The following is a 12,339-nucleotide window of genomic DNA, read 5'->3' on the forward strand; positions in this document are numbered from 1 at the left end:
GTCCCCCTTGGTCCGTTCGCGTCCCGGTTCACCGCGGGGCCCCCTCAGGCACGGGGCACCAGTTGCACCCCCCTAAGGATGGTGGTGGGTAATATTAGTTTCCATTATTTGTAGAACGATTTTGATGTGAAGTAAAATATAAAAGACAATGTCTCCTTATTTCTGATTCTGAAATAAATCGCACTGAGGAAAGCCACACATCTGGACACATAGGCTAAATGTATTCAAAATAACAGTATTTTGTACTATTACACTGTGAAAAGTCTTTAAAAATGTTTCCCAAAATTTGGTTCAAAAACTTAAATTAACATTTTCTATAAACTACCTAAACAATATATTACTAGCTTGGTTTTCAGAGAGGTCTCCTTGTGCAGTGTGGTAGCTTCAGAGCAAAAATGAGACACCTGTTTTACCTTTCGTTAACTTGACTCACACTGGATAGTCTGGATAGATTCAGCCCACTGCGAGTGGACCAGTCATTTTCTTTGTTCTTTTTTGATTGTGTGTGTGATCTGACAAGTGTGCAAATGAACTATGCAAATGGTCATATGGTATGTCAAGTCAAGTCACCTTTATTTATATAGCGCTTCATACAATACTGATTGTGTCAAAGCAGCTTTAAAGTGTCAAACAGGAAAATAGTTTGTCAATAATGCAAGAAGACAATAACAAAGTCATTTTTCGAGCTAAAGTCAGTTCATTGATGATTCAGTGATGTCATCATCCAGTTCAGCTCTCTTCCAATAGTGTCTGTGCAATCAGTCAAGTGTCCCCAACTAAGCAAGCCAAAGGTGACAGTGGCAAGGAACCAAAACTCCATCAGTGACAGAAATGGAGAAAAAAGCCTTGGGAGAAACCAGGCTCAGTCTGGGGCCAGTTCTCCTCTGGCCAGATGAAACCAGCATGGCATGGTTTAATTCCAGGCTGCAACACAGGTGCAGAGGACGTGTCTGGTTCCCATGGTCTTGTGCCGATGGTCATCGAGGTGATGAGGTCTTCGCAGAGGATCTGAGCTCAATCCTGAGCTCCATCATGTAGAATTCGCCGACACTCTCGTTAGCTTTTCTCCACACACAGCCAAAACATTACTTAATGTATAAGAGATGAAAATGGAAGTTGTAAAAGTCAAGTTCCTTTTATTCTTAAATATGATATGTGCTGATTATGAAAGAGGTTCAGTCACATGCAACCTCGCCTTTGTTTGTAGTGTCCACTTTCTTTTTCCATTCATACAGAATGATTTCAATTTCTGTATTTGTTAAAAAAAAAAAAAACATAATAAAGAAGGGGTTGGTTTTGCTATAAGGTGGATGAGTGCCATCACTTAATCGCTTGCATGTTTTCAGCTCACAGCCAAAGCAACCAATTGGCAGAGTCTACTGCTTAGATTTAAAAGCCATCATTTCTTTTCCTTCACACTGCAGCCAACAAAAATGAAGCTCTTAAAATAGAAAGATTAGGTCTCAAAAAAACGAGGGAGACAAATTTAGTCATTTCTAAAAGTGACAGGGCATGTTATGATGTGAGGGTGGGGGTCAGTTATAATAACTGCTTCATTCTTGCTTTTCAATGTTTGGAGGATTTGACAACAAGCCAACAAAACAAAATAGTTACATGGAGGTCCTATTTAATTCTCTGCATAGTCGATTAAATTAGGACATTAGCACATGGAAGTAGTAAAAAAAACATCCAACGTTCAACGCAAATCATCTGTGAACTAAACTAGTAACATCAAATATTTGTTGTACGCCACAGCTTAAAAAAAAAAAAAAAAAAAAAAAAAAAACGGTTAGTTACCATCTTGAGAAGCATACTCAATCCAAATAAACACTTCCTGGAGAACAGAAAGTCGCCATGGTTTTCTGAGAAACTAGGTAGCGTTTTCCCAGTCAGGGTAATATATATTGTTTACCTGTAACACAAAGCAGAGCCCAGGGGAGGATGGGCTGCTGTATCTACCTTTGGGATCGTTGACACAAACCCCTCAACTACAGAAAAGCCCATGACTTAAACCTTCCGGTCGGCATTTACTAATACCCGAACTGGTCCAAACATTTCTTGAGAGTAAATCAAGACATGTGTGACATAAACTGAAGCCACTGTATTCTGAAGCGTTACCTCAGCATCCTGCCTGGCTTCAGCACACTGTCATTTGTGATTAAAACCAGACCTGACTGAACCAACAGCCCTCTTGCCCTTCATTTTCCCGATTTCCCTCTTCTTCGACTGTGCCAAGCTAAGCAGCCCCCTGTGCCATTCACAAGCACACGGCGGTAACTCCGTCTCTGAGGCATGGCAAAAAGGGCAAGCTAACCGAAATCTCATTGGGTGTTGGTGTATTTGGGAGTGTCACAGCTGGATGGCAGATGTGCACACCCAGCAAAATGAGTTTTGTTTTTGTATGAATATACCTTATAATTAGGAATGGAACAAACATGATCATAAAGACCCGGTGATGTAAAACGAACAGACAAGACATGAGATTTAATCTAAATCACAAACCCAGCAAAGTTCTCCCCGTAGCAAAAGCTATGCTCTGAAAAGTAAACAAAACACACATTACTTATAATTGTTATGACTATTCTACAGTGATGAAGGAGACATGTTGTGGCACAGGCTGTGAAATGTGGTATGTGATCACTTCTAGCCCAGGGGTCATGTTGTTCAATAACACTAATTAAAGAAAAACGTCGCAAAAACAAAGCGGATTACGTAAAAGCAACAACTGATCTCTTATACTGGATCACAAATCACCCAGCATGTTGATATCTCAGAGCACATGTAAGTCTTACCCATACACACTATCAGGATCATCTGATCCAGTTTGGCAGCACCAGTGTTTCATGTTTGTTAACTTTTGACCTGATATAGTAGGTGTGGACGCAGGTTGATCCTGATCTTCTTGTCAGAACAGTTCTAACTGTTCAAACTTAAAACCATTTTGAAATCTCTTTTGTAGTCTACAAAATATGACTGATTTTAGAAAAAGAAAACTAATATTTGACAAAAAAAAATACCTTATTGACGACGATTCTAGTTACAATTATTTATTTAAATTAAATTAAAATAACTGTTTTCTATTTTAATATATTTTAAATGGGACTTTGAGTCATGAAGTTCAAAAGAACAGCATTTATTTAAAATCAAAATCTTTTGTAAAATTATAAAGTTCTTGACTGTCACTTTTAAACAACTTAATACATCCCTTCTGTTATTCATACATTTGAAAAGTAGTGTATATTAAACTAAAATAGGACATATTTTTAGCACTAAGCACATCAAACAGAGGGTGAATTATATCACTGAAATTAATATTTCATAAGCATCTACATTTCCTCTTGCACTTATTTCCACTCATGTGACACCCATTATGGGCAGATGGATGCACAAACAACAACCCTCTTAGGTAGTTAATTACGTAATTACAGATGGCCTTTCCCATCAACCCTTTAAAGATAAAGAAACACAATCCAAGTGCAACAGACATTCAGGCCACAAACCACCCGCTCACAACCAGACACTGATGACAACCTGACTAAAGACTGACTATAACTATAGCAGATGTGGCCCTGGCTGAACGCTGGCCTAAATTTTAGGGAAATGACTGATTCATTTACGAGCCTCAATCTGGTGTAATCCTGTCAACATCCCCGTTTCTGACAGACAACTACTAACAGACAGACGTTAGAGGACAGTCTCAAACACTCAAAGTGACAGCAACGATTATATCATTTAGGAATGCACCGAATGTTCGGCAACCAAAATTATTTGGCCGAAAATAGCAAAAAAATATCTTTCGGTGTTCGGCCGAATAAGCGAAAAGGCCGAATAATATGTACCGAACAATAGGCCGGTACATATTAAAAAATTCCATTACAGATTTGCGCAAAACTTTGGCGATATTTTATAAATGTTGATAAAAAAGTATTGCGAAATGACGGCGTTTCCATTAACCAATGTTATGCGACTAAAACGTAACCTTTTGCCTCTCGCGATAAGTCATGGCAACGGATTTTGGTGGGATTTTAGCTATATTTATTCAAAGGAGGCGTAAGCGTGTATCTTTACATAAGCAGCACAGAGAGCCGCTTGAGAAATGTGCGTGACGTGGCTGGAATAAACACAAGCATTGACTAGAGTGGCCGTAATCAGCTTCAGTGGCCGTATCAGAGCCACACTGCACCGCAGACGTGTGCAGTGTAAATTGTCTAAGCATTAATGGTAGGAAAGCCACTTATCCTGGTATGGGCGTTTTTGCGAAATTGACGCATTTCCATTAGTCGTATTTGCAATTTGAAGGGTAATGGAAACGGGCCTAATGACTAACGCGATCAAATAGAGGCACACACTAATGCAGCAAACATGTCGGCAGTGTGAAAGTATTCAAAACTATCAGAGAAAGACGCAGAAATCATTACAAGCACGAAGGGTGGCTGATGCTGGTGGTTAGGCTACTGTATGATGATTAAAATCACGAAATGGCCTCAAACGACTAGTAAATAAACTGCAGAATGTTATATTTTCTAATGCACGCACAAATTGCATGTATTCTGACAGCGCTGCACGAGCTCGCGCCGCAAGGGTTCAAAGTCCAAAGTGTGAGGAAAATCTGCGCTGAAACTGTGTTACTCATCAGTTGCTCAGTAACATTTTTGTGAACTTTTTAAAGGCATGTGACAGTGTGATACGTGCGACAAACATCTTCCCCGCCGCACCAGGGTTCAAAGTCCAAACCGCAAGGGAAATCTGCGCTGAAACTGAGTTACTCGTCAGTTGCTCAGTAACATTTTTGTGAATTTTTTTAAAGGCATGTGACAATGTGATACGTGCGACAAAAATCTTCCCAAATTCGTAATGAGAATCATTTATAAATCTGCATGCTGTTGTCAACAAAAAGAAGCACTGAGATCTTTCTGTGAAATTAAATAAAAAGTAAGACAATAATAATGATAATAATAATTACCCTACAACAGCTCTATTAATACATGTATTATAACATTCACACAGGGTTCAAATTGGGATCTGTAATATAGGCCTATTCTAATGTTTTAAAATAATTCTCTTCTGCTCAGCAAGGCTGCCTTTATTTGTACAGTAAAAAATACATGCCTGATTCAAGTTGGCTATTTAATTTATGCAATGGTGAAAAAAATAAATAAATATGATATAAAATATAAATAATATAAATATAATATAAATAAAAAAATTGCAAAATAGGCCTACATGGGGGGAAAAATGCGAAAAACCGTGTTCGGTATTTGGCCTTCTGCCCAGTGTTTCATTTTGTTCGGCTTCGGCCAAGAATTTTAATTTCGGTGCATCCCTAATATAATTGGCTGTTGCCCTGGCAACCAGTCTGCTACATGGCGCTAGTTTCAAGGATTGATCTGAATTGAGATGAAGTCTTTCATCTCACATGATAGAATAATTTCAACTTAAATTAGTATTTTATTTATCTATTGCAAAACAAAATATGGGGGTCCAAATTCTGCTTGTTTTGTTTGTTTATAAATTTGCTAAATTATCACCAATCTGTTTTTAGCTTACTTTGCCATTATGGGGTATGGAGATTAATTGAAAATAAAGATTAATCAAATTAATTATGTAGAAAAAATAAAATTTTAAATAAAGCTGATTAGCATAAGGCTGCAGCATAACAAATTGTGAATTCATTCATTAATTCACAGACAGACAATCTTTCTTTCTTTCTTTCTTTCTTTCTTTATAAATAACTTTTTATTGTGTACCTTAGTACCTTTCATAATGGGGTTTGGTGTAAAATAAAAAATAAATAAAAGTAAAATTAAAAATTCAATAAAAAGTAAAAGTAAAATTAGAAAAATTGTTAATGTTAATTATTGAATAATTATAATTATTTATTGAATAATTACTTATGATTAATTATTGAATAATTACTTATGATTAATTATTGAATAATTACTTATAATTAATTATAATTTTAATTATAATATTTAACATTTAATTTTAATAATAATACAAATAATTCATAATTAAAATTTAATTAAAATAAATGTCATAGCAGTTTAGCATAACACCGTATCCTACCCATGACGCCACGACCCACGATAAAAGGTATCTTTTCCATGTTAATCTTTTTTTTTTCCCCGTCCTAACCACACAAAGTTTCTATTTTAGAAACAGTTTCTATTTCTGCAATGTCGCAGCTGGAACAACAGCATACAAACTATGACAATGATAATCTCAGGTACTAATTATGTGCTTTATTCAATGTTAAAATTGTCTTAATGTGAGTTTGAATATCATATTGCGTGACATTTATAGCCATACTGAAAGCAACAACAGACAGTTTACCTCAGATCTTGAAAATAAATTAAAGCAAACATGTTAAAACTGCAAACTCAATGGGAACCAACAAGTGTTTTCCATGACAAAGATGGTATGTCACTCAGTATATAGTTTTAATTATGTTAAAAAGGTTTAATATGTATATACCTTATAATTATTACAAAATATGCAAATCACATCCACCGGAGTCTGTGAAAAGTATCCTTTGAAACGGTTTGCATTTTTCCACATTTTCAGTGTTCATATGTCCAGTGTCAAAAGTCATCTAACCCCTAGAATCATGCCCATGGTTTCACTTGAGCCCTGTGCATCATTAATTCAGAGGTAAGCCGAGCCACCCTGGAGATATGTGAATGGTTGCTTCACTAGCAGTAATTAAAATCTAGATTGGGCTGAGCAGCAGTCAATGCCCTCGAGCTTATTCTGTATGACTCCCATTTCAGTCTCTTGCCCCCTACCTTCTTCACGCACTCTTCCAGAAGCTTTCCTATTTTGATTGTTTAATTTCCCTTATGCTACAATGCCAAATGCAAGCAGCACTTATTCTGAACAATTACTGTATTCCCAGCAGGTACACAAATTTGCCTGGTTTTAAATAATGTTGTAAATAGTCACGACTTCAAAATGTTGAGTCATCTTAAAGGGATAGTTCACCTCAAAATTATTTGCTCTCCTTCATGGCATTCCAAACCTGTATGACTTTCTTCATACATATATATATATATATATATATATATATATATGTATGTATATATACAGGGATTGAAATTAACTTTTTTACTCACCAGCCAACTTGGCTACTAAATTTTTAAGTTACCGGCCATTCATAATTCTACCAGCCAAAAAAAAAAAACGAAATAAACCAACAGCTTGAGGCTGTCTACATGACAAAGCGACTGTTGCAAATAATTTTGTGTCGGTACTAAGGGTGTGCGATATTGACAAAAAATAATATCTCAATATTTTCTGGGATTTTATTGATAAAGATTGACACTCTGTTTCAAGGGAAAAGGGGAAGGGGTATAAAATAGAATTGGGATTGGGCCTAAGTGTTGCTCAACTTTCAGACTGATCAAAACTAGCAGCTATATGCATAAACGTCAAAAATGTTGTGATTGCTTACAATGTCATTTAGCATTTGGCAGACAGTTTTATCAAAAACATACATTGCATTCTAGCTATACATTTCATCATATTGTACATTCCCTGAGAAATGAACACATGAACTTGACATTCTTACCATGCACCATGCCCTACTGTCTGAGCTACATGAATCCTAACTAAAGTGACATGGGTGGTTTTATATTCTCAGTTCCTTACTGGAAAATTTGACAAAGGATCTAAGAATAAAGTAATCAGTGTTTAATCACAAACACCAATCCTGTTTCAAACAGAGACTAAAAAAAAACAGCTAGACTCAAAAATGCCAGGAATTCGGTCTTAACCAGCACAATGACAGTGTCAACACTTCTCATTGCCCGAATTAAACATGCATAAAACAAACTGTTCATCTATCAGACACACGCACAAAAGGAGGACACGCTGTAACATGGACACTTAACATATGTAGAGTGCCATTCATTTGCTCTCGCTAAATATAAGCCACGTGCAACACTCATGGTAAATCATGTGATGGGTTATGCCTGAAAACAGTCCTATGAAAACAGTGCCTTTCCACTGTCTCCGACATTTGGATATGATTGTCGCATTTTTCCCCCTAGCAGCAGTCACACAGAACTTTCAAACTGGTCGTGAAGCAATACCCTCAGCTTATTCACCATGGTAAAATGAATGATTTTATTGAATATAATGAATGTCTAAATATATCCACACAAAATAAAATGACCCCCAAAATAAAAACATAGTAGGTTAGGTTTTATGGGGCTAAATCAACATACATAATGATTTATTTTAAAATAATTATTTCTCCCATAATTATTCTAAAGCGCCATTTTACAGAAATAGTGTTTACAGAATAACGTTAAAGTGGAAAAATATCAGTAATTCTGACCTCACGCTCATAGTTTTGATTAGAATACATCACATCTGGTCGGGTGTTCGCATAAGGTCTAACCGCAGAAGTTCAAATATTTTAACGCATCCGAAGCTCAAATCGGATCCGAATTTTCTGCATGCGCATATGATCAGAGCTCAACGCAGCTCACACACTACTCTTCATTGGAAATGAATGACTTTAGGTCTATCTCTTGTTGTTTGTCAGAGACAGTGGAAAGGCGGCTTAAGAGCGGGAGCGGCCATTTTTATTTTGAATGTGCAAGTCTTCCACTGTCAGCCACTTATTTTATCTGTAAAAAAAACAGTTTGTCATGCTGCTTGATATTGCAAACAGGTATTTTTTTTTATCATATTGCAATTTATTATTGTAATCATAAACACACTGTTTTTACAATTTACTGCACTTGTTTTTCTGGTTATTTACCTATTGCGGCTGAATCTGAAGTCTTGTACATTCGCAGAAAATAGCTTACGTCCAAAAATAAATTAGACAATGGTGGGAAATTTGTTATTTATTACATTTTTTTTGCTGCTGCATTTATAAGAAATGCATGTCTGCATTCTCTGCATCTGCACACACTCTCAAAATCTAATTGCAAGTCCTGAAAATTTAAGGGAGCCATACAGTTAAAGAATGCAGCTGTCAATCTCTTTCTTAACTAAACCATGTACGAACAGTACCATATTTAGCACTCAAAAAAAGACTGACAACCGTAATTCTGCTGCTGTGTGATAGTTGTGACAGAATCACCAGACAATCCTCACTGAAAGTTATTGGTGAGACTTAAATGATCATGGACCTTCAAAATGAACTTTAGTCTTTAGTTTAACTTGGGGATCTTTGGGAAAGATATGCAGAGCGGAAAGTTCCACTACTTTTGAGGCATTTCCTTATTACCTCTATGACTAGGTGGAAGTTTTGCATCACCCAACAGAAATTACTGATGTGTAAACTAATGCATTTATCTGTGTAACATCACAAAAAATTCCAAATTAATTCTAATAAATGCTTTTTTGGACTTGGACTCTAAAGATCAAGAAAAGGTTGATTCCTTATGATATGACCCCTTTAATTTAAAAGCAAGTAAATGTTGTACTGAACATCTTTGACTTGTCTTTAATTCAAAATGTTAAAGTTAGGGCAAGCGACATCAAAAAGTTGCCTTACCTCTCCCGTATAGATCATGAGGGGCTTCTTCCTCAGCTCAACACACTTCCTGAGCTTACAGATCTGATGGCCCGTTTTTCGGTTCAGGCAACTCCTGCATTCCCCGCAGTTGATCTTGCGCAGGCAAGGTGTGCAAACACCACAGTGAATTCTCTTTTTCCTGCCCCTCTCTTGAACTTGAAGTAAACGCAGCTGAATATCCTCAACTTGGAGAGAAGGGTTTCCTGACGCCTCGTGCTCCAGAACCAACTCCGAGTCGCTGTCAAACGAGGACTGGGTGCTTTCTGTGCTACTGGAGAGCGACGCCGTCGCCTGAGGCCCACGGCCCATTTCACAAAGAGTGCTGTTGTAAATGGTCATGCTCAGCGAGAGGAGAGAAAGCGCCCCCTCTTTCTTCATCGACATTTCATCATCCCCATTTTCATCTTTGGTGTCCACGTCTACAGTGCTTTCAAACTCATTTTCCTTCTGGGGAGCATTTGCAATTTTTTCAAGTGCTGGTGATTCATTGGAGGACTGACACACTTCGGAGGCCACAGTCTCACCTGCTTCTGTAGAGTTTTCTGGAGTGGTTTGAAAATAATTGTCGGGAAAGTTCATGTGTGGAACGATGTGTTGAACCTCTTCAATCTGTCCTGAAACATACTTATCTGACTGTGAAGGGGCAGGAGTTGTTGGGACTGAGGTATTATTGTTGTAGGCAAAGTCCACATTATTGACGGGGCCGTGAGGGTCATGCTGCTCAACAAACGCTGTTTTCAGCTGCTCGGTAGGAGCAGAGTTTTGCACAGTTTCTGTGCCTGCTTTTACGGTCTCTTCCTCTGCCTTGTCAGTGTTGTGAACAACAGTTTCTCTGTGATCCTCCGCAGTTTCCTCTGAGCTTATGTTAACACTCTGTCCCTCAGTGGGAATTACAGCACCCTTTTGTTGTCCATCACCATTAGGATCATGAACTTCTGACCTTTTAGTATCAGTATCCTGTTCCCTGATCTCCAGACCTCCCTTTTTCTTTGTAACCACTCTCCTGTAGGACTCAACTTCCCTCGGACATGAGACACTATTACGAGGTGACTTCCCTTTCCCATTAAGTTTTGACAACAAGCCATTTTGGTTCAAAGAACCACGCGTGTGCCTGGATCCTTTAACAATGAGGACATTCTTGACTGTCTTCTTACTGGGCTTGCTGACAACAGTCCTCTGGGTCGCTTTGGCTGCCTGTTTCTTGTCTATGGCCTTCCTGATCTCGCCATTCGCTTTGAGCAAGTTGACTGTTTGCCTTCTAGTTGTGGAAGCTTTCACCCTCCTAACATTTTGCTTTTTGGATGCACAAGATGACTTCTTGGGAGTGTGAGGCATAGCTGAAGCCAGTGAGGGTGAGGGAGGAGGAGTTCAGGATAGCCGGCATGGAAAACAGTATAAAGATGACTCTGGGCAACAGTACTTTTCAGATCTTTCATGTAATGCTCCCTGTTTCAAGTAAGATCACACTGACATTTTTCCACTGATGACATATGGATGTATGGCTACCTGTGGAAAGGACAATTAATTATCGAATTATGTATCATGATGCAGCATCTTATTATGTTTATTAAAGACCCCTTAAATCAATATTGGTGTATGTGGCTTGTGGTCCATATTTGTAGGCTTTGAAGACAACTATATATTAGTGTTCTCCTAAAATTTGACAAAATTCACTTCAAAACTATTGATGTCGCAATCAGCTTCCTAGTTCAGGTGTCATGGTCAGGGAGTCGTATCACAGTAGTTAATTTAACAGAAATCACATCACATTTCTGAAGTGGGAAAAGTTAATTACACAAGACATCACAATACACACCATGGCATGTGTTAGAAGTCTTGAAAAGTCAAGCCGTTAATTCATTTAATTATATTTCAGCATAAACATATTGCTAGACAGTCACAGTAGTGACCATAATCTAGCTAACATTTGTAAATCATTTAAGGCTGAAATGTTGCAGGGATATAGTGTACATTCAAATTATTTTTCATAATGTACTTTAAACCGTATTACAAAATATTGTCAGAAAGATATTAGTCCTGCTGCTGTTGTTGATAAATAACAATGGTGATGTTTTACAAGACAAGTACGTTGTCACATTGCTGGAAATAGATTTATCAGTGTCCCAATGTGTAGTAAGTCAGGGTCCCTCCCTACTAGGGGTGGGGGAAAAAAATCGATACAGCATAGTATCGTGATATTTTCTGTGGCAATACTGTATCGATACACGGACGCCAAGTATCGATCTTTTATTATACTATTTGGTAGAATAATAAAATCAATTTCTTTACAATCCACTAGATAGTGGTGTTGATTTTTTTCTGGTGAGGTCAGCTGGGTTACCTTCAGCATGCAGCAAGTTAGTAAAATAAAGAGGGCAGCATCGCGGAAAGTTATCAGGAAAGCCCCGTCCGCGTTTAAATCGGATGTATGGACTTACAATAATATATATGGCGCGCCGCGTCGTACCCCACCCGGCAGTGTTCAGCGCGCATGTTTCACTCTCCTCGTCACTACGCGGTTTGACGCTCCGCTCAATATTCCGATCTATGAATGTGCGTTCCGCTCGTGTACCGGAAAAGCAAAGTCCGCTCAAATAATGTGCTGACAGGAAATTTCTATGCAGTATAGGCCTACTTGTTCCGGTTTGTAGTAGCGCTACTGTGCTGTAACATGGTGTAGGCTAGTTCAGCTGTACTGGGCAACACTGCTAAAATGATGCTACCTTCAGTGACGCTATGCTCTGCTCATATGCTCTGATAATAATAGCTTTGTAGGACTATACATTATTTGGATAATTAGTCAAAAA

At 37.9% G+C, this 12,339-nt stretch overlaps 1 protein-coding gene across 3 annotated transcripts in view; it reads right to left on the reverse strand.

Moving 5' to 3' along the window:
- The window catches only part of LOC107678588 (methylcytosine dioxygenase TET1-like), a 50,594-nt gene that overhangs the window by 36,023 nt on the left and 2,232 nt on the right, over positions 1 to 12,339 (reverse strand). For 2 of the 3 annotated variants that reach the window (XM_016473915.1, XM_016473917.1), the window contains exon 2: positions 9,512 to 11,038. In XM_016473915.1, coding sequence (XP_016329401.1) covers positions 9,512 to 10,867 — 1,356 coding nt within the window. In that variant the 5' untranslated portion in view covers positions 10,868 to 11,038. The remainder of the gene's footprint in view (positions 1 to 9,511; positions 11,039 to 12,339) is intronic. The other variant, XM_016473916.1, reaches the window with a different exon arrangement.

This window comes from Sinocyclocheilus anshuiensis, unplaced genomic scaffold (genome assembly GCF_001515605.1).
Source record: "Sinocyclocheilus anshuiensis isolate Anshui unplaced genomic scaffold, SAMN03320099.WGS_v1.1 scaffold536, whole genome shotgun sequence".
Taxonomy (NCBI): Eukaryota; Metazoa; Chordata; class Actinopteri; order Cypriniformes; family Cyprinidae; genus Sinocyclocheilus; species Sinocyclocheilus anshuiensis.